Source organism: Solea senegalensis, linkage group LG6 (assembly GCF_019176455.1).
Source record: "Solea senegalensis isolate Sse05_10M linkage group LG6, IFAPA_SoseM_1, whole genome shotgun sequence".
NCBI classification, from domain to species: Eukaryota; Metazoa; Chordata; class Actinopteri; order Pleuronectiformes; family Soleidae; genus Solea; species Solea senegalensis.
This window is the reverse complement of record NC_058026.1, coordinates 6186767-6210118: the sequence shown is the minus strand read 5'-3', so window position 1 is coordinate 6210118 and position 23352 is coordinate 6186767. Positions and strand designations below refer to the sequence as shown.

At 43.8% G+C, this 23352-nt stretch overlaps 2 protein-coding genes across 5 annotated transcripts in view; one reads left to right on the top strand and one right to left on the bottom strand.

The window, feature by feature from the left end:
* ccdc85al (coiled-coil domain containing 85A, like) overlaps positions 1-17823 on the bottom strand; it is a 34019-nt gene extending 16196 nt beyond the window's left edge. The window contains exons 1-3 of one of the 4 annotated variants that reach the window (XM_044027935.1): positions 17762-17823; positions 7625-8309; positions 4955-6038 (exon numbers count right to left, since the gene is read on the bottom strand). In XM_044027935.1, the coding sequence (XP_043883870.1) occupies positions 4955-6038; positions 7625-7864 (1324 nt within the window). In that variant the 5' untranslated portion in view covers positions 7865-8309; positions 17762-17823. Of the gene's footprint in view, positions 1-4950; positions 6039-7624; positions 8523-17222 lie in introns of those variants that run through there. The other 3 variants (XM_044027937.1, XM_044027934.1, XM_044027936.1) reach the window with 3 other exon arrangements.
* On the top strand, positions 9202-17738 carry sec23b (SEC23 homolog B, coat complex II component). The gene is made up of 19 exons (XM_044027933.1): positions 9202-9386; positions 10929-11156; positions 11617-11674; positions 11830-11916; positions 12096-12332; positions 12447-12529; positions 12618-12762; positions 13814-13972; positions 14090-14205; positions 14307-14430; positions 14532-14612; positions 14730-14819; positions 15054-15160; positions 15461-15614; positions 15822-15899; positions 16152-16313; positions 16454-16540; positions 16630-16851; positions 17114-17738. Exons 2-19 carry the CDS (start codon positions 10936-10938, stop codon positions 17201-17203), a joined length of 2301 nt encoding a protein of 766 aa, XP_043883868.1. The 5' UTR covers positions 9202-9386; positions 10929-10935; the 3' UTR covers positions 17204-17738.
* Positions 17824-23352: the final 5529 nt, after the last annotated feature.

Genomic DNA, 23352 nt, shown 5'->3' with positions numbered 1-23352 from the left:
GGAAAAAAAGAAAAAAAAGAAGGTGGAGGGGAAAATAGCTAGTAATCCACTCAAACACTTCCTCAACCTTCAGCTCAGCCTGGCGAGCGGCACATCCTCCAGCATTCTCCAGGAAGAGGGTTTTGTAATCAGAGTTTTCTCTCTGTCAGGCAGCTGGTTGTTTACACTGGCAGCTGATTAGGGTGGAAGGAGAGAGAGAGAGAGAGATGGTGGTGATGGGCTTCCTAGTGCAAGGGGGAGAACATTATCTGTGGCCAAAGCTTCAGTGATGATTTCCTGTTGCACTGACAAGCGACAGCTCTTTGAGACAACAGCCGGAGGAGCTGGGCCGTCTGAACTGATGCTACAATTACACAGATTCACGGAATCAATGAGACAGCGTGATGATCTTTGCTAATTCAATCGGATCTGGTGTGTTCAAGACGGGAGAGGAACTGTGGAAGCACGCTGCCGGCGTTGTGTCACATCGAGTCAAAACAAGACATGAATGCAGAAGTTCACTAAACATCATTAGGGTCCGAGCACAAGGTGAAACTCAAGTAGATATTATCGCGTTTTTCACGCCTTTCCCGTATCCCTGCATAAATCCTGGTGAAAATGTATGTGTGGAAGTCGTTGCGTGGAAAATTGGAAGTGGGAGGGGCTTACGAAAATGGAAAACCGCTTTTATCAGGTGACTTATTGTTTTAAATTGTTTCACGTACATAAACTAAAGTTGGTACACATGTTAATCGTGTCAGGGCGGTCCAAAACGTCAATGACGACTGTGCCGTACATCCTACAGGAAGATCGCCATCTTAGGTTGAGCGCCCATTTTTGATCGATTTTAACAAATTCGCACCAATGGCATTTGAACAAAATTGTCCTAGAGCTTTAATTTTCATTTTATGTTTCTATGATATGAACGTTTGAAGAGTGATCGTCCGATCACAGCTAATTAATTGTTAAAAAAAGTCATGAGTTACTGGGGTTTTGTTAAATCCCTTTTCCAAAAATGGCTTCATTTTGCTTTTTAACCCTTAGAACACAGAGCATTTTCCATTACCATATTAAAACATATACAGAGGCTATAATAAAAGTGCAATATAAAGTGTCTTAAATCTTTATTTTTCAGCACAACCTATAGGCAATCTGATGACGTGATTTTTGTTTCCATTTTCACCAACTATATAAACACAGCTGAGCAAAAAGTACTCACATTTTTAAACATCAGATTGAATTTGGAAATATGTCAAAATAATATAATAATTAATTCATGAATTATTCATAAAATGATAATAATAAGACAAAAAAGATGCATTTTGTAAAGCCTGAAGATGTGACCTATAAACACCCCCAGGATGTCTATACGGCAGGGTGCACCTGTGGCACTGATCCATGCCACGTAAGCACTAAGGGTTAAAGGTCCAAAAAAGGAGGGTTTACTGGCACAAATGGATGCAAGTCGTGTTTTGGCAACAGACGTTACACATGAGAGCTTTAAGTCTGAACTCGGCTTAAGACCTCGTTACATGGATTTCATTTTTTTGCAAAAAAACTGGCCAAGTGAAAAGATGTTAAAGTAAAAAGTAGAAGGGAGAATTCTTCTTCTATATGTGACATACACAATGCACTGTGTGAACAGTAAGTGACCATTTTACAGTGTAAACTCATCGTGTGAGTGTCATTCACCACAAGGGCAGCGGTTCACACACACACACACACACACACTGTAAGTACTTACTTAGAAATCATCTGAGCAGCTTACGCTAATAAGCAGAACTTGTGATTGCTAAAGCAGAAAACACGATTAACTGCCGTCGTCTTTATTATTATTATTATTATTATTATATTGAAAAAGACCCTCTGCTGCAGCGCAGAGCTCCTTTAGGCTTAGAGAAAAATCTCCTCCCTCCAGCCTGGGTCAGGACACAACAGTGTCCATGGCTGTCAGACGATGGAGAATCTATACCCCTGAGCAGCGGGTGATATTGTTTACACAGTCCAATATGACCAGGTTTTACAGGCCTATTATTTTATATGGGCAGGACAACATTTATTGTTATTATGAAACCTGAAAAACTCCACACAGTCACTCTATTTTCTAATTTAGTATTCTCCCGACGCTCTTATACCACACATTGTTAAGAGAACCTTTTTTTCTTTTGTATCTTTCTCACTCCACGTTTGACACAGTCATGTTGGGTTATTCCGCTCCTGGCGGCAAATATGTGTGATAATGTATAAAAAAGGCTGCGAAAGGTGAAATGTCAGAACGCTGGTTTGCTTTCATTTTGGATTTTGGCACAGATTGAAATGGCCCGAACGTCAGTGACACAAACGTGACACGTTCATTTGTCTGAATAAATAACCTTACACTTCTACAGTGTCCCTGGATGGGACACTTCAATATACCTACCAAAGTACAGCACACACACACACACAAAGTACATAAAAAATTATATTTTGCAAAGGGCTTAGAGGATAATCCAAGCCAGTGGAGAGTACTACATCATCACAGGAATTAAATTCCCTCTTCATCCAAAAAAAAAGGACATGGCAGTGAGGATAGGACACGTGCAAACATGACCACATAACTGTTCTCTTTACTTCTCATACAACATTTTTAATCATCTCTCCTCTATTATTTTCTTCATCATTTGAAAGTGATGCTCTTAATGCACCAGCAGCAGATGGCACTCGCTGTAATTCTGTCTCAAAGTCGATTCATTACGTAGACTGCAAAAGTGTAGTCGCTGACTTCTGGCCAAGTGTTGATTGCATGACTTGAACCAAGTGTAAATATCGTGTTATGACACTTTAAGTTAGGGGTCCTTGTCAGGTCAGTGGAGTCATGGTGTTCACGATCGTGATTAACAGCCATTCTGACTCACAATAAGCCGTGATATACCTGCACACACACACACACACACACACACACAGAGTCATTTAATGAAGCGTTTATTGTTAAAGGCTACTTGGTGCGAGCGTTTCACTTTAGGCTTAGCTCACAATGGTTATGCCACAGTTGGCAAAGCACCAGGCTCAGTGGTGCCCGGAGCACTCACAACATTTTCCAATCAAGGATTTGTGAGGCATTAATGTGCCATGGCCTTTTGCAGACATCATGCTGGTTTCAGGTTACATCAACGTCGACATCTCTATTCACAGGAAGCTAAAATAGAAAATAAGACGGATGATGCGTAACAGAGGGGTGCGTCTTCATCATCATCCAGTGCAAAAGGGCAACAGCGACTTTTCTTTTTGTTAAGTTGCAGAAACACTGTGCTGACTTTGAAGTCTCCAACACGTGTCCGATCTCAAAACACCACATTAATCACGATGCAACTTAGCGTTGTCTTTTACACTACAGCCTCCCTGCTTGATAAGAGTTTAAAATGGGTTTTTTTTTCCCGCAAAACTCAAACAGAGATAACCCTGATGACATCACTATCGTTATTTTAAGTATTTTCATAGACATAATGTCCAAGAAGGCCACACGGTTGGTGTAGTGGTTAGCACTCTCCCCGTGTGCGCGTGGATATCCCTCTATGTCAGCTGAGATTAGCACAGCGCCCCCCGCGACCCTCCTTTGGAGGATAAAGCAGTAGAAAATGGATGGATGAATAATCTCCAAGATACTTTTGCAGCAAGAAGACCATCAGACCAAGGGCCTTCATGCAGGGTTTGCATGTTCTCCCCGTGGGTTTTCTCCAGGTTCTCCGGGTTCCTCCCACGGTCCAAAAACATGTAATATAGTAATTAGGTAAATTGGTGATCTGACGGTGTACCCCGCCCTTTGTCAACTGACCCTCATGTGGAGGATAAAGCGGAAGAAAATGGATGGATGGATGGATAATCTCCAAGATTAATAAAACTATCTCTGGGCGATAGGCTCAAAAACATTATCAAGATTTTAAAAAAAGGTCTAGAATTATTGCGATAAAATGTCAGGTAATTAACGGTGAAGCAGTGAAGGTTGAACTGTGGTTACGGACACTTTGAAACATTTTATCGCAATTATGTGTTGGGTTGCACAGAGCATTAACATTATATCGACATATGCTGAAACATTGGTATAATGATGTTAGCTCAGACAGTGCCAACAATCACTATTGTTGTATGTGCTGTAAAAGTCAGTTTTGTGAAACATTGAAATAATCCTGACTGATGATTTATTCAGTATCGCTCCAGTTCTCCAGATATCTACTCTGACATGCCATCATGAGAGGCCCGGTCAGTGAAATCCTTCCTGTAGGTGTTGGGTTTACTCTGCTCTGTGTAGATTGTTTCTGTTGTTCTTGTAATTTTAGCCTCATATTGCAAAGTCAGGCTGATATTTCACCTTGAGGAATTTGTCCTTTAGCTTCAGCCAGCTCTGTGCCACTCAGCACTTTCCACTCCCAGAAATCATTATCGGCCACTGTGGGATATTTAAACAGAGGCCAAGTTGGTACTTTGATATTCCTCCATTTCTCTGACGACCTCAATTCCCACTGATCTCACTGAGACGGGTGGGGCTGCAGCAAAGATTGGGGTAAATCATTGTCAACTGCATGTGTGTGCTGGAATCTGGATCTTTTAAACTGAATCGGTTAGATACTGAACATTTGAACACAAAACAAACCTCTCTCTCTCTCTCTCATCCAGTGAGCCAACCCACAATCCCTTTTGAGACGCCAACAAAATCAATAATGCTGTGAATTTTGCAGCAGTCAGAAAAGGGAGGAGTAGCTTTTTTTTCTCAATTAAAGAAAGTGAATTTTGGATGGCACAAGTTTTTACAGAGAAACAATGCTTCTTCCCTGCTGTTTCTTCTTTTATAGCTAGAAAACCTTGAGGGGCTTTTGTGTGAACTCTTTGTGCCTGTGTGGCTTCTGCCCATGTGCAGCAGATGCTGCACAACGTTTAATATCAGTAATGAGGTCTTTTTGGACACGGGTAATGATAGCAAAAAAGATGGAAACACACCTACCGTTCATGCCGTTGTAGATGCCCCTATGATGTGGCGACAGCTCGTCTCCAGCTGGCCTCCTCTGCCCATCTCTCACAGGGCTAGCAAACTTCCCGTGGTCTGGGCTCATACTGTACTGGTGCCTATGAGTTTCGGGGCTCCCCCGCTGGACCAGGCAGCCCTTTTCATGATGCTCACTGCTCCCTAAATGTGCCTGTCGGTGCTCGGGGCTCCCACAACCTGTGCCGCTAATGCTGCTCCTGTGGTGCCTCTGAAAGAGCTCCCCGCTCCCCCCCAGGTAGTGCTGCCTCTGGCCCAGTAGGAGATCGGAGCTGTGGTGCTTGGGGTGCTGCTCCGGACTGCGTTGGCCCAAGTTCCTCCCATATTTTTCGGGGCTTAGGCCTCGTATGGATCGACTGTGGTCAGGCACAGATATGGAACCGCAGCGGGGTCGGCTAAGCTGAGGCAGGGTGTATGGGTACTCCAGGCTTGTACTCCGGTGACGCCCTGCTGGCTGGTCAGGACTGGACATCTCCTTGTCACTTCCTCCTATTGCACTGATGCTGCTACACCTGGGTTTATGCACAAGCTCAGGACTCCCTTTTTCCCCAGCACTGCCGACTCCACCCACTCCTGCAGCCAGGTGAGGCTGCTTATGATGAGGGTGATCAGAGCTGTCAGCGCTCCCTGCGCTGGAGGTGCTGCTGCCGTCCCCCACATCTCTCATCAGGAGACCCTGCCCAGGCACCAGCAGCAAACTATTCTGGCTGTCTATGGAGCTGCGACATCCTCCCATCCCGACACCTCCTCTACTTCCACTTCCTCCACCACCAGTTCCTCCATCTACCACTCCCTTCTCCTCATCCAGTAGCAGACAGAGCTCCTTCAGCTCCAGGTTCTCACGGATGACCTCCTCCTGTCGGACCTCCAGCTCCTTAAGTTTCTGGAGATAGAGAGTGACCTCTTTGCGCATGATGCTGGCACTGTAGCGTCCCAGGCGCTGCCACTCCCTGGACACTCGCTTTCCTTTCTGACGGTCATCGTCCAGGAAGCAACACAGGTCCCGCAGCTCACGGTTGTCCTCCTGCAGCTTCTGGTTAATGTCCTGAGAGGGAGTGACAGCAAAAGGGAGAGGAAAAGAGTGATGAGTCAAACTGGGCATTCAGTCTATAAGCCAGCCAGCATTATACATTCAGACTAATCAGCACAGGAGAAACAAATGAGTTTTCCTTTGGAGCAAAACAAAATGGATTTCTTAAATCACTGCAACCTTTGTCTGTTTTCAAACCAGCACACTGCTCTTTTCAGTATCAGTCAAACACGGTATGCAATAATAATGAAATGAAATCCTAATCCCATAAAAGCATTGACCCACTCTGCTGTGTACCATTCACAGCGTACTACATGATGTGGAGGATTTGAATGCCCTGTACGAAATGGAGGGACCACACACAGACATGAGCAATCTTACGCCTTCAACAAAATGAACCAAGCAGCGTTTACTTAAACACCTTCTTTAGCTCCACCTTTCCTCCTCTGTCATTCTGCACTGGCTTAACTCTCCCCTGTCTCTGTCTCCCCCTCTTTTACCCCCAGGCCCTTCTGTGTAATTAGGCAGCTTTAATGGGTGGAGAGGTGACGAGGTCTCCCACAAAGGCAAATGATCCCCATGTGCTTCATCTGAGCTACCTCCAGCTTTATATGTCTGAGTTTGAACTGTAAACATTGTGAGCACAGGGTGCCATATTTTCGCTTATTAGTGGTGCAGAAAAGGTTCCTGCGTTTACTTTGAGCGCAAATGCCACGTTGGTCTGAATGCAGATCACCCTGCGCATGCATGTTGTAGATTTATGTGCGGAGTATTTTTAGGAACGTGAGGTGTAGGTCTGGACGCCAGATCTGCTGGCATAAGAACAGAGCTGAAGCTTTACAGAAGGAGATGCCCTCCTTTCCTGTATTTGAATTTCTACCTTACTGAACATTTGCTTGACATGTGCTCATTTTCAGAGATGGTCGACATTTTGTCACTCCTTTTTGGTAACTCCTAACTTCATTTCTTACATTGCCAGTGAAAGATAAAGGGCAGGAAAAGCTGTAACTCAAACTTAGGTGAAGGTATTACGTTTCTGCTTCAACATCTGCTTCAAGGTTTGGTGTACATTCAAAAAGTCTTCTGCATACCTTGGTTGTAACAAGTGGTTATTTGTTTTTGTGCCAGTCTGACCTGTGGCATCGACCATGCATTTTCACTCAGAGATCTGTCAGTCACTGGATATTTACTCTTTTCTTTGACCATCTAAAAGTGTCTATGAAAATCCCAGTAAATCAACAGTTTCACAAACAAGCGCTACCTTCAAAGTCACTTAAATCACATTCCCCCCATGTTCTGAGGCTTGGTTTGAACTTCAGCCGGTCGTCTTCACCATATATACATGCCTTTGCTAAACTGGGATGTTGCCATGTGATTTGGCTTTAAAAAAACATTAGAACATGTGTGCCTAATAAAGTGAACACAGACTCTACAGTCAGATCAGCACAATGGCAAAAAAAAAATGAACTTCACTTCAATGACATCACTACATGTTTGCACTGTGTGGTTGAACATGCCTCCAGCTAAGCGCGCGCTCAGGTGCGCTCCACATCTATGATCTCATCCTTTCACCAGTGCGCGCCCCCTCCACCCCCCCTCACCTTCAGCCCCCTGATCTCGTTCAAGTGCAGCTGGAGGCTGCGATTGACCTCCCGGATGAGATTCCCGTGGTCCAGAATCACACTCATCTTGTCGGCCTCGGACCGTCTCAGGCGCCGCACCAGGTCATCCTTGGACCACTTGAGCAGCTCCTCGTCGCTGAGAGCGGAGATGTCCTCCGCCGGACTTTCCGTCTTCGCTATGGACAGCTGGAGCTGGGGCGGCGGAGTCGCCTTCTCCATTGGCTCAGCTCCTCCAGCACCGACAAAGGGCAGAAAATACTCAGACGCTCGCTGGCGACTTCTGCTCGCATTCGCTCCCCGTTCGACTTTTTAGACTGAAACGCGGTCACCGTTTGGAAAGCAGTCGCATAGTTTTGGCCTGGTTTTGCCCTCCCGGCTGTCCTCTTCCTCCTTCCTGAGACTTCCACTCTTTCTCCTGTAGAGCAACAGCTGACGATGCCGACTGAGGCGGCAGCAGCAGCAGCAGAGGGGAGGATGCTCTGCTGCCTTTCACTGCAACATCCTCGCAGCAGAGATGGAGTCTATGCAGCAGACTTGCAGTGCGAGTGGTCGCCTCCTCCTCCTCCTCCTTCTCGGTTTGGGCATCCAAAACCAGCCGCAGACGCAACCAACGTGTGGAAAGCTCCGTGGACACACACGCACACACACACACACACACACACACCTGCCTCCTGCTCTGTGCACTGAGGGGAAGAGAGAGAGAGTAGGAAGGGAGGAACCCCCCTCTGCCACACTCCGGTCCTCCTCCTCCCTTCCCCTCTCTCTCTCTCTCTCTCTCGATTGCTCTCTCCCACAGGGGAGTTGCACTACAACAAAAACTACATCTTGGTTACAGCGTCGCCTGGTGTTCAAAGTTATTCTTAACACCCACTCATGTGTCATGTGACTCAACAAGTGTCGAGTCTGTCTGGCCAAACCCTGTTCTAAGATAAGATAAGATAAAATAAATAGACCTTTATTGGTCCCGCAGTGGGGAAATTTAAAGTAAAGATAAAGATAATAAATAATAAACTTGCATTACCAAAAATGTACAGTATATATAGATATTCACACTAAACTATAAAAAATGCAAATGTTGCTTTGACTTCTCCACGCTGTCAGGAAATCCTGCCCCTGATTCTACAACACAACTCTACAGATTTAAAAAGCCTGTGAATAAACATAAGACAGAAACTGAGGTCAGCTATACATACTGGATACTGGAGCCGTCTTCCTATACTGGAGGAATTAAGTCAAATTGTAGCATTCCTATTTACTATACTTAAATTATATTAAATGAGCCACGGCCCAGCTGCTCCAGGAAGAGACTGAAGTAATCATTTAATCAAAATCATAGTCATAATTTTGACTTTAATCTCAGAATTGGTCCTTTAATTTGTCTTTGATGTCCTTGAGTGGTGCCATCACTGAAAGCATCAAAGCAAGTGTGTCCAGCCTTCGCTTTCTTCCTTTCGCTTCTTTTTCTTACATAACATCATTTCCCATAACCCCCCTCTTCATGTGCGCTTGCGCAGAGTGCACGCTCGAAAAGAGGAGCCAATAGGAGTCGAGTGAACTTGGAGTAACACGTCAGTGTAGTAAAGTGCAGAAGCCGGCTGATAGGGAGTGGATTCCCCCTCACCCTCGTCCTTCTCTTCCTCTGAACATCCGTCGGGGTTTCACCTCCAAATGCTCTAATTCGTCTTGATTAGAGAGTATCTCGTCGTTGTTTTTCAGACACCAAGCGAACCTGACACTAAAGGTAAGCAAGTGACTCCATGTTCGCTCGAGATTAGGTCGCAGGTTTTTATGCTAACATGTACGAAGCCACAGGAAGTAGGCTAATGCTACATTGCGTTAGCTAGCTCACCCACCAGCAGCTGTACTACGTAGCGCTTTTGCTTCCAAGATGTTTGAGTGACAGAGCAGCGTAGAAACTGAAGCTGGCAACGACGGCTAACATAATATATAATATAATTATAGTCACGTTAATAATTACACACACCACAAATAAGTGTATGAAGCGTTTGAATGGATTCGGAATGGATGAACTGATCTGGACAGACACCAACACTGACCACTGACTTCACCATCATACGTGGCTTGTACTGCTGTCTCTTCAACTTTGTTCGTATCACACGTAACTGTTACACGTAAATGTTTTACCATAATTGGTTGATCACGGTGATGAAAGAGGGGTTTCTCACACCAAATACCCACAGTAACGAAACTCCCATACCCCTGTCGCTTGATAAGGCTAGGCAAAGGTCGTATTACATAAGTAAACACAGGACACAGGACAGCAAACAATTGCTTTATTTTTGATTCAGGTTGTTAATGTGAAAGTGAGATGAAATCATACAGTGAGAAATGGTATCATTGTGGAAACACAGCGGGGTAATCACTCACACTTGTTGATTAAATGCCTAAGTACTCTCTATTCCTGTCAGTTCTTACTAAATGCTGGTTTCACCCAAGTAAAAGTACAGTTACAGTAACTAAAATGTACCTGCTCTTGTCTTATTTTTAAATTTTTTGTGTCATTTTACAACAATCATATCATATTGGTTTCCATTGTAAAGTTGCTGTCCTTTTTTTATTTTATTGATGCAATTGTAAATGTAGTATCTTTAGACTGCGGACTCTTATCGCACAGAACTCCACCTCAGACTCTGGGAGATTGTGAAGTATTCCTCACAATATCTGCACTTGCTTATTGATATAGACGGAACAATCTGTTCTTTGAAGAAACAACTGGTGGCTTAATGGATCAAGAAAACTGAAGTTGTGCAATTGTCTCACCTCCTAATCAGCACAATATTGGTATTGGCAGATATTGTCTTTAAAGTGTATTATCGGACATCTGACGCACTGCTTTTATTCATCGCTCCATATTCATCTGATGTACAGTAATGGTGAGAAAGGGAGTGTGTGTCGTTGCTACAACAAATTCCTTCATATGCGTTATATTTGCTGAAGGCGTCATAGATAGTTTACACAGGTTGGCCAAGTCTAAGGCTATAAATGCAACTGGGATTCCGCTGCTTTGTAATTGCCTGTCAAAACAGGCTAGTCGGGTTTCAAGAGGACACTTTTGTACGTCATGCTTTCGAACATCTTTGTCTTATTTTTAGTACAGGGGAGGAGGTTAGTACCTGTATAAGAGTAGGTGTTCTCTGCAGCCAGTGTCAGAAAGATATTGTTAACCACGAGTGTCACAGGTGCTACATTTATTTATTTCCGAAGGCCAACAACCTCACCTGTGGTGAAATTGGACTCTTTTTTTTGTTTTTTTCCATTGAAGTGCTGTGATGGCGACCTACCAGGAGTTCATCCAACAGAATGAAGACAGGGATGGGGTGAGATTCAGCTGGAACCTCTGGCCGTCCAGCCGCCTAGAAGCCACCAGGCTGGTGGTCCCCGTCTCCTGTCTCTTCACACCACTCAAGGAGAGGCCAGACCTGCCGCCAGTTCAATACGAACCTGTTCTGTGCAGCCGGGCCAACTGCAAGGCAGTACTTAACCCACTATGGTGAGTCACACAAAACATTTGAAAGAATTTTATATGTTCAATAGGGCTGTGACATTTATGCGATCACTCAATGAATTGTGAACTATTTTAATAATCAATTAAGCAGTTTAAGTATTAGCATGTTTTCTGGTAAATCATTATAATAGAATGTTAGATAGAATGTTTTCTATTAAATCATTATAATAGAATAATTTTGGTTTGTGGCCAAAACATTTGGGAACATCATCATTTTGAGGTTTGGGAAAAACCAAGTAACATTTTTTTAAATTTTCTGACCAAATATTGACCAAAAATTACTGGATTATGAAAATAACTTGCAATTGAAAGTTGTTGTTTTTTCAGCCATTCAGTGCTTGAAAATAAACTCTTTTGAAGTCACGTTAGATTCTTTATTTTTTTTGGTTGTTAACCATTTGTGCAGCTGATACAAACCCATTTTATGTCCCTCTCTCTTTTGCAGTCAAGTTGACTTCAGAGCAAAAATATGGGCGTGCAATTTCTGCTTTCAGAGGAACCCAGTAAGTACTGACGGGCTCAGCATTAATTAAGCCCTCATGCTTTTACGTAATATCAATTATTACCAGACATTATGACAAGCTTGAATCATATAATGTGGTCCAGCTACATTCCTTTATAAGGGTTGGTTAATATTGTTTCCTCTACGTCTTTGCAGTTCCCTCCCTCTTACGCAGGCATATCTGATGTGAACCAGCCAGCGGAACTCATGCCACAGTTTTCTACCATTGAGTACATTGTGCAGGTAAATACAGACCATGTAGAATCTTAATTGGCCCAGACTACTGTAGAGGCAAATGAGTATTACATCATAAATAACGCAAATTGTTTTATTATTATCGCCTCACTAAATATGACGAAGTGTGTGAAAGTGAGCCTCTTGATTTCTTTATTGCATAACCTTTACATCTTACTTCTTTACAGCGTGGACCGCCAACCCCTCTTATCTTCCTGTATGTGGTAGACACATGTTTGGAAGAAGAGGACCTTCAGGCCCTCAAGGAGTCCCTGCAGATGTCCCTCAGCCTGCTGCCACCCAACGCGCTGGTGGGTCTTATCACATTCGGACGCATGGTCCAGGTCCATGAGCTCAGCTGTGAGGGGATCGCCAAGAGCTACGTGTTCAGGGGCACCAAGGACCTTTCCTCAAAACAGATCCAGGTGGGTTGGGGAAGAGATTTTCCGTGAGTTTAGGGGATTTGAAAAAGTAACACTTGAAGAGTAAAACTTAAAAAAACAAATGGGTGATTTGAAGTCATTTTTCAACTCTTTCAGGAGATGCTAGGATTAACAAAGCCAGCAGCACCTGGACAACAAGGTCGCCCAGTGGCCCCTCAGGATGCTACAGCCACCTGCAGGTACACAACAGCTATTAAACTTCTAATTTGTCAACAAACTGTAGTTGTTTTTCCTGTCTAATGTGCGTTTATGTCCTCTGGTTTCCAGGTTCCTTCAGCCTGTGCACAGAGTCGATATGAATCTGACGGACTTGCTTGGCGAGCTTCAGCGAGATCCCTGGCCTGTCCCCCAGGGCAAACGTCCACTCCGCTCCACTGGTGTTGCACTGTCCGTTGCTGTCGGTCTGCTCGAGGTACATTACTCCCACTAATACTGTTGTACATTAAGTAGCCACCGCTAATGCTGGACTATGCACATGTTGGACTTTCCTTGTTTGTCACATGCATTTTTCTACGCACACACACTCTGCCTGTCAGTTATTTGTTGTAGGACCGGCACATCCTCTTTGTCAGGCAAAAACTGGATCTGTTGTTTGCCGTCTGTCTTTTCCCTCCTCCATCGTTATCCCCTCCGCTCCAAATGCTAATCTGTGTAGTTATATAACTGAACAGATCATTCCCTCTCTGTACTTTCCTTCAGCAGACAGGATGAGGCCTGATTAGAACAAATTTGGCCCGATAGTCACTGATTCATCAAAAGGCATTTGGCTTGATTATTGGGTTCTCTTTTTTTAAGCAGCAAATAGCAGATGGAGCTCACTATCAACTGGCTTATGTGTCGTATAGTTTTCTGTGAATTAGTCGGCTCTGTCCTTTTTATAAGTGATTCTGCATTCACGCAGAATTTGCCGTCATATGTATGTGACTCTGTGAACTCTTCCAAAGTGTCATTGTGTGTTGGAGTATCCCAGGGAATTAGACTATGGACTTTGTTGTGTGTGTTGGCTGTTCAGGTTAACCCTTTTGCTGAAACTTGATCCATACTCGACACTACATTTGGTTTAGCTGGATTTCAGCTTTGCTTGGTCATAGACTGAATATAACAATAGATTTTACTATAATCAGTGGTTTATTTGGGAACTATTCAACACATTTGTGTTTCATTATGGCCAAACTGAAGCTATTTTCATACAAGTTCAGCTGCCAGGTGCCTTCAGTCGTCGGTCTAAAAACAGAGATTCAGTGAAAACGATATCGGCCACCACTTAGAGGAAAGATTCTTCTTCTCAAGTTTATGAGCAGTAAAGGATGTGCATCAAGGGATGTTATATCACTATAAAGTGGACTCTCTATATTGTAGTTGGCAAAACCTGTTGCACCAATGTTGTGTCCTAGAAAAAAGTAAAGGCTTGGTAAATGTTTCCCTGTGCTGAAATCAAAATTCCCCCCTCTGCTCGCTCACAGGGTACATACCCCAACACGGGGGCTCGTGTGATGCTGTTCATCGGAGGACCCCCCACCCAGGGTCCTGGTATGGTGGTGGGAGATGAGCTGAAAACCCCCATCCGCTCCTGGCACGACATCCAGAAAGACAACGCTCGCCACCTAAAGAAAGCCACCAAGGTGAACGATGAGTAAAATCTTTGTTTTAAAAAAAAAATCCCAATGAAATGGCTGAATCTTTTTACTTTTAATCCGTGTCTCGCCCTCCATACTAAGGCTTTGTGTTTTATTTTACAGTATTATGAAGCCATGGCTAACCGTACAGCAGTGAACGGCCACTGTATTGACATCTACGCCTGTGCCCTGGACCAGACTGGACTGCTGGAGATGAAGTGCTTATCTAATCTCACTGGGTGCGTTAACCTTTATAACGTAATTGTTTGAGGGTGTGGAAGTATTTAAAAGAATAATTAAACATTTTAATCATCTGCTGTGATTTTTCTTTTTTAATCAGGGGCCACATTGTGATGGGAGACTCCTTCAATACTTCCTTGTTCAAGCAAACCTTCCAGAGAGTCTTTAGTAAAGACTATAATGGAGACTTTCGCATGGCTTTTGGAGGTGTCATGGAGGTCAAGGTAAAGAAGCAGTAGCTCATTATAATAACAATAATAATAATAATGTTGAAAGTTAAGCTTCTGTAGAATGCAAATTCATGTGGTTTTCTTGTTTTTTGTAGACATCAAGGGAGCTGAAGGTTTGTGGAACCATTGGACCGTGCGTTTCACTCAACTCAAAAGGCTCCTGTGTTTCAGAGAATGTGAGTCGCCGCCCCGAGGAGAACCTGACTTATTTGGGTCCTTTGCTCTTATCGCTGAATAATCTGATCGCTGCTTCTAACCACCACTCATCACAGTACTCTCTCTGGTTTGTGTAGGAGATGGGCATTGGTGGCACGAGCCAGTGGAAAGTGTGCGGTCTCAGCCCCTCAACCACTCTGGGCCTCTATTTTGAAGTAGTGAATCAGGTAAAGGACACTGACTTGAACCTGAGTGGACGGGGAATACAGAATATTAATGAAAGTTGATGCTAATCACACCAAGGAAGTGAATAGAGGCATTGTTTAGTAAAGCGCTCCAACAGTGGCTTTTTGTGTGGTTTCTGCCTTGAAGAAGAAGAAGAAGGCTATTTGTTCAGCTCATGCAAACGAGGAATGATTGTCAACTGTCATCTCACGTTGCCTCTGTTTGTGTTCGTGTAGCACAATGCACCAATACCCCAGGGCGGCCGTGGAGCGATCCAGTTTGTAACCCAGTACCAGCACTCCAACACACAGCGGAGGATACGTGTCACTACCATCGCCCGGAAGTAAGAGACTGGTTGTGGTTATTCCATTATTCCATTAACATATCGTTGCTTCATGAGCCTTGCGGGTGCAACTTAGTGTTTGAGAAAAGGTTTTGGGCACGAACACGACAGAATCAATATTAGCTTCAATACAAAATCAAGTTTACATTCCTTTTCACTTCAGGACAACACCTTTTGCATATGCGTCATTCCACAACACACCCACGCTCACCTGTGGCTCTACACATTCCCTCCCCGCTCTCTCCCTCCCTCCCTCTGTCCCTGACTTGCTTCTTCCTCTCCTTTCTGTGTCCACCCAAGCTGGGCAGATGCACAGTCCCAGATTCAGCACATCGAGTCATCGTTTGACCAAGAAGCCGCCGCCGTCCTCATGGCTCGTCTGGGCGTCTTCAGAGCCGAGTCAGAGGAAGGACCCGATGTCCTGCGCTGGCTCGACAGGCAGCTCATCCGCCTGGTGAGTAACATTCCCACACACAGACTCCTCCTTCCTTTCAGGGTAGTGGAACAAGAAATAGTTTGCATTGTTAGAATTGTGTGGCGTGAATAGTTCTGTGATTGTGTACGTGTTGTGTTATTGCTGCGAATGACGTGTCAGGTTACATAAGAAGGACTCTCTGTTCTTTTCACTGTTTAAACAACGTTTTGTCTCTCTTCACCTCAGTGTCAGAAATTTGGCCAGTTCAATAAAGAAGATCCTTCATCCTTCAAACTGTCAGAGTCTCTGTCTCTCTACCCACAGGTAAACCACACATCAATAAGTCTTAATAAATGCTGTGCAAGAATTAGTGACGTCTTTTTTTTTTGAGCGTGTAAATTGTGACAAATCAAAGACTCCTCCCCTCACCCCTCCCTCTTACACATGCATCAGGGAACTACTATGGCCTTCACGTAATAGAAAATATGTTGTTTTTCTTCATTTGTGCGGTCAGCTTCTAAAAGTGAAGACAATTTTTAAATAACAGGTCATTGATGAGTGAATCTTTTTTTCTAGTTCATGTTCCACCTGCGGAGGTCGCCCTTCCTGCAAGTGTTCAACAACAGCCCCGATGAGTCGTCATACTACAGACACCACTTTGTCAGGCAGGACCTCACACAGTCGCTTATCATGATCCAGCCCATCCTCTACTCGTACTCCTTCCATGGACCACCAGAGGTCAGCCTCACACTCTGCACACCATGAACATCAATGTTGGATTAGTACAGCTGTCCTTTTCCCTGGAAGCATTCTTATAATGTTCCATTTGAATGTTTTTGGTGCTTGAATTTACTCATGGATGTATTTGTTCTTCACAGCCCGTGCTCTTGGACAGCAGCAGTATCCTGCCAGACCGCATCCTGCTCATGGACACTTTCTTCCAGCTGGTTATCTACCATGGAGAGGTGAGACGGCAGACCCTCCCACCAGAGCCGCTTCTATCCATTTAGAATCCAATAATCACCTCATTTTCCCCCCTCATCCTTATTTCCAGACCATAGCCCAGTGGCGAAAAGCAGGCTACCAGGACATGGCCGAGTATGAGAACTTCAAACAGCTGCTGCAGGCTCCTCTGGACGACGCCCAGGAGATCCTGCAGACGCGCTTCCCCATGCCGCGCTACATCGACACGGAGCACGGAGGCTCACAGGCTCGCTTCCTGCTCTCCAAGGTCAACCCATCACAGACCCACAACAACCTCTACGCCTGGGGACAGGTACGGTGCCACCACAACTTTACTACTGTTTTTCATGTAGCTTTTGGCAGGTTTTGGATTCAGCTAACCTCTTGATTCCAAGTGGATAGGATTTTAAAAAAAAAACAACACAGTGAGATTAATCAGAGTTTCCTGAGTGAAGGAAGTAACCACACCCTACTCTACTGTTTACATCTCTGGCCGTGTGACAATGAGATCTTTAAGAGAGCAAGAACTGTGTTTGATTCAGTGCTAATTCACGTCCATTCCTCTGTATCTGCAGGAGACGGGAGCCCCCATCCTCACTGACGACGTCAGCCTGCAGGTCTTCATGGACCACCTGAAGAAGCTGGCAGTTTCCAGCTCTGCATAGACGTGCATCTGTTCCCCACACACACACACACACACACACAAAGGAATGAGCGAGAACGTTCCTGACGTGATGTATCGGGATCCGTAACATTTCCTCCCCACCTGTGTTTTGTAAAGGAGTCAAACCATGAAGAGTCTACTGTATGTGCTCGCTTGACTTTTTCTTTTCTTGAGTCATGTGACATTTGCATGATGTTGAAGGAACAGAAGAAGGGAGACGATAGCACATTCCCGACGAGACCACTTTGTTTACCTTGTTTTATTTATAAGAAACGGCTCCGAGACACACCCCTGCGATTAACTGTCCCCATGAGAGCAATATCAAAGTCTTTTATTTTTTATTTGACATCGTCTCTGATGTGCATAATTATGAGACTAATAATGACCTGTTTTTCCATGTGTTTCTGTGCATCTGCTGCATCAGACTCGGTGCAAGGTGCTGTTTAATAAGACGCTTATACGTGTTTGCTTTGTCTATAGCTAAAGATAACATGACTAGAATATTTCTCATGAATAAATTATAATGGTACTTCTAATGCTGGGTGAGGAGTGTTCTCACACACACACACACACACACACAGTTTATTGCTCTTCGCCGACGGCATGTCCCAGAAATCCTACGTGGCTTATAACTTTGAATATTTTCTAAGAAAATTCCCCCAGCATGATGAGTGTTTATGTTCTGAGAAACCCAAAGTCAATCACACGGACTGAACTGACTGCTTTCAGTGACGAACACTGGCATTTGTTTTTAAACTCGGCGGTTTAGTCCACTCATCCCGTGTTGTTGTCGTTCACCATCTGGTATTTCACGCCCAAGTGTCTTTGTAATCAAACTTTAATACACTGTGTCGAGGAGAGAGCGTTGTCTGATTGAAATCATGTCTGAGTTCTTAATGCTATCTATCTATATATATATATATATATATATATATAAAAAAGAAAACCCAATAGAGCTTCTGTCGTTGTTGTCTGACCTCACACTGTTCACCACCACCATTTTAGTGGGAATAATTTTAATCCTAATGCACATATACAATCATAATATTTTATGTTTATGTTTATGTTTGTGCGGCAGAAGGATGAGCCTCAGTCTCACTGTCGTAATACGGCATGATTTTTGTTTGTGTGTGTGTGTGCGTGTGTGCGGGAGTCATGTCCCAACAACACTAAGTGACACATCGTCCGTGCTCTTCCATCCCAAACAATTGTCTTTTTCCTCATTCGTCGCTGCTTTTCCTAAGGCCAGCACAGCACAACACAGCACAGCACACAAACCCAATCATAAAACCACTCACACTCCATCTACTGTCACTGTAAGCTGATTCCACAGCACCCAGACAGTATGATTTCGAGGATCAGTGAATGACAGATTATGACGACTAATCCAGGCGCGCGTTTAGAGGCAAATTCTACTCTTGGCAGCTTTTGAGCGGAAGTTGCCTTTAGAAATACAAATGAAGTGTGTGTGTGTGTGTCTGTCAAGAGCTTAGAGGCCTCGCCATGTTTCCCTGCGAAGGTACATATGCTCCTAAGGTATTCAAGGCTATGTAAAAAAAAATAAAATCGTTTAATCTCTCGTGACATGCCGAAAACACCAGAAACTCCTCTCTGATCCTGATCCTTTAAGTGATGCGTCATCTCGTGCGTCTGCACTCTATATGAATATGAAATGATCTCATAAAAGGGCGGGAAATAATCTCGTGTTGTCATTTTTAATCTGTGGGGCCTACATGCTCAGCCGCGTCTTTACGCATGTGAAGGCTGCGGCTGTTCGTCGGTGTTCAGGGAGACAAAAGAACATTGCAAAATGACTACACTTTCTCTTCCTTGGTCGGTGACCGTTCATGATGCCCATGTGATTCCCAGGCTTAGGCAAAGCCGTAAGGAAACGTGTCGTCTTATTGTCTCCTATCAAATCCGATCGGATCAGTTCTCGTCCGGCAGCCAGTGAGATCTATTCTGGCCTCTGTCCCGGATAAACTTACATAACATTTCTATATAGAATATGTCGCAGCAGGGTTACATACGACTCTCGCAGTGCTGTACTGCTGGACGACACGTATGATAATATCTGTTCATCTCAGTCATGAGGGATTACCGGGCCTTAAACCAATGTTTGAATGTATATTAAAATATGTGTCCACGGGACGTATAATCCTCCTATAATATAATCTTCATATTGCAGATTTCATAGATTTGAAAGCCTACAGTGGACGTCAGACAAAGCAACACACAAATACTCATATACAGCAACATCATTTCTTATTATGCCGAGGAAAACGCGCACATTCAGTAAGTTAGGCCAACATGGTGGTAAAGTCTGAAAAAGACATTTTAGAATTTTCATGGATGTCTTATACTTTTTTTCCCCGCATACTTTCAAAAAAAGACTTTAATGCACTTTCCCTACAATATTCTTGTTGGTCCATATATGCACTTGATCTTTTCCCATTTCTTTTCTTGTCAGATTTGTGTGTTATGTACACAAAAAAAAATATTATTTACCCCTAACATTAACAGTTTAACACAACGACCACTGCATGGCTCACAGCACTTTTGTCTTCCCAGTTGTTATCTTTTATGTTCATACTGACAATAGTAATAATGATACAGGAGGGCAGAAAAGATGGCAAAATAACACAAATTTGAACACCAAATATCAAATAATAAATAGTATAGTGAGGGAACGTTATGGCTAGTACTATGAACCAACCAGGTCTAATTATAAGAATTAAAGTAGGCTGAAGATGAAGACATGCATGCAGCACTCTTACGTGTGAATTGAATTAAAACCAAATGCATAGTAGTGAGGGTGCAGCAGAAACCTGTGGGGGAAAATGTTAAGGTGGAGGTGGGCGTGGTTGGCAATCAGCTGTAGGAGGGAGCAGGTGTGAAGGTGTCTCATGGACGCAGCTGGTGCTGCTCAGTAATCACGCTCTCTCCCTTTATATGCAGTCAGAGATGGGGAGGACTTGCTGCTGCACACGTGTCTGAGCTGAGCAGTGTGTGTGTGTGGGGTGGGGGAGGCGGCGGCGGCGGCGGCGGCGGCGACTGACTGGACTGTTTAAGTGTGTTTTCTATGTGTGTGTGTGTGTGTGTGTAGTTGCTAATTAAGGATTGTTTGTGTTGTTAAAAAAGCGAGGTGACGACGAGAACACTTCAGCGAAGTGTTGCTGAGAATCAATAAAAAGAAAATCTGGCAACGCTTAACATGGCAGCGCGGCCACAGCAACAGGGAGGTAATAGATTAATTACACCTTATGTGTGATGTGATTTCCAGCAGTTAAAGAAAAATAGAATAATTAGGGAGTCACGGAATGTGAGCCGTGACTAAAATATATGCCTGTTTTCTGAGGAAGGGATCAATATTGTATGGAATAAGACATTTTAGACACAACAGCACTGCTTAGTTTGATTTTTAATGACACCAACAAATCTATGAAACTCATGTTTGAATAGAATACTGACCTTAACGGCCTTTTTTATAGCTGAATAACTACGATATATGATCTGTTGCTAAAACAACTAGAAAGCATGAAGTAGTAAAGCATTACAGTGGTTAGCTTGTGCCTTTGCAGCAAGAACACTCAAGGTTTGAGACCCGGTTGGAACAAAGGTCAGCTGAGAATGGCATGTGGAGGATAAAGCAGTAGAAGATGGACGGACAGACACAAGATAGACACATGCATGAGACACACACAATAAGTTTTGAACCAACCACAGTTGTGAGGTCAAATTCTCAATAAAGGTCCTTCCATTGGAGATGAGAGTAAATGAAACATGACCTGCCCTGACCTTACCGCTGTCCCTAACGTCCAAAATAAATGACACTTCCAGAGGCAACCACTGCAGCGAAGGACTTGAAATGTGTTCATTTGAGAGCGGGATTAACTCCGGGTTATTGCCACAGACTCGGGAGACGGCCTATCATCATCATCATCCACACGGACATCATCAGCAGTGTTGACCACAGTGTGGCCAAGTCCAATATGCTGCCGATTTACGTTCCGTGTGGAGATATCCCGCTGTGTTCAATGGGCTTCTCTCAGTTCAACCATCGCCGGAGCCGTTCATAAGACATATTATACGTAACCGCTCGTCTCACATGCTCTGGGTAGAGGAAACGAGGACTGGACCACATATGCTCCGTTTAATATCTGACAGAATGTCAATAAACCAAAGATGCAACTTACCCCTGTAGGAATGAAATCATGAAAATGAATTGACATGTGACAAGAACGTGTAAAATGTAAAAATAAAATCTCAAAGCAGAGTTTCACATGCCTGTGAGGGTAAACAGAAAGTGAGGACCTCTATCGCCCCCTGTGGAGTCCTGAGTGATTACCAAAACACTTACCTACCACTTCTCCCTCTCCCAGAGCCGGCCCAAGGCATAAGCCAACTATGAGCAGCTGCTTCAGGGGCCCCCAGTAGTGAGTGAAGAAAATAAACAACATTTTTGACATATTAAAGAAATCTAGATTAGATCAATTACTAAAACAAGAGTGACACTAGTTTGGTGCAAACAACACAACTACAATTAATACAGTTTATAGTGTTGCATTTGTAGCAATAAGAATCAACCACTGGCTACTCCGGGGTGGTGGAAGCCCCCCAATCAAATTCAGCGTAGGGCCCCATAAAGGCTTGGGCTGGCCCTGCCCTGAGACATTTGTTTATATTTCAAAGTTACACATATTACGACATATAGACAACGTTACATTTGGAGTGTTGTAATTGTAACAGCACATGAACGAGGTGGTAATTACCTGCACTAACAGCAGCAGCAGCAGCACGAGCAGCAGCAGCAGCAGCAGCAGCACGAGCAGCAGCAGCGTGTTCCACAGTATCTGTGGCACAGTGGTGCAGGGACTTGGCCTGATTTGTCACTTTTCAGACTCTCATTTAGAAGCGTGGCTTAGCCTGCGGGGCTGAAGTTGAAGGTAATCTGCTGAGGCAACAGAGATGTCACTTCTGTCTATCTGGCCTCATTTACTCCTGGGTCGTAAACACAGTTTGCCAAGACGCTCAAATGCAATTTTTATTTTTAGCTCATTCACACGACGCTCATGGTTTGTGTTTGTGCGTCGGCACGGTTCAGATTAGAAGCGCCACTGCAGAACGTCAGCGCTGTGGACTCATTCGTACCCGTGGCAGTGTTCCGAGCTCAAAATGTCAGTGTCACTCTGGACAGAAATCTCATCGTTCCCTGCGTGACCTCACTCTGAGTGACGGCTAACACGTTGGCTTCTCTTCAAAAAAGAAACTGAGGACTAACGGAGAAAGTACAACTGCTCTTTTGTGCTGATTTAAAAAGTACGGCGGAGTATTAGGGCCAAATTTACCAATTTATTTGTTTAATCTTTCGAGAATAAAGTCATAATATTATGAGAATAAAATCATAATCTTTCGAGAATAAAGTTGCAATCTTTCGAGAATTAAGACGTAATCTTTCGAGAATTAAGTCGTAATATTATGAGAATAAAGTCGTAATCTTTCAAGAATAAAGTCGTAATATTATGAGAATAAAGTTGTAATATGAGAATTAAGTCGTAATATTATGAGAATTAACTTGTCATATTATGAGAATAAAGTCGTAATATGAGAATTAAGTCGTAATATTATGAGAATTAACTTGTCATATTATGAGAATAAAGTCGTAATATGAGAATTAAGTTGTAATATTATGAGAATTAAGTCGTCATATTATGAGAATAAACTCTGTCAAAAGGCAAAACCCCTGAGCTATAATCGCAGCAAACTAAAATATAACAACAGCTTTATCAACGCTGACTTTGTTTCATCGAGTGCGCTGACATTTCTGTGCAACGGCCTTTGACCTGGACACAAATTTTCATTAACATGGCTGCCAGCAGGGACAGAAGAGGAAACACATTTTTGCCACCCGACAAAAGGGTCACTTACAGTGTCAGCTGGTAATAAAAAGATGTTGGGGGTGGATGTCCCAGGAAGTTACCCCTTAAGATGTTTATATTTCTGTTTCCAGTTATCTGGAGCAGTCCGTTCGGCTGTGGGCGGTCGTTGGGCGCATTTTTTTAATGCCCAAGCGTTTTCCTATCTTTTGTTTTGGGGTGGGGTCTACTGTTGCCTTGCCAAAATGGGGGCTACTAGGTGCAGGGTGCCCAA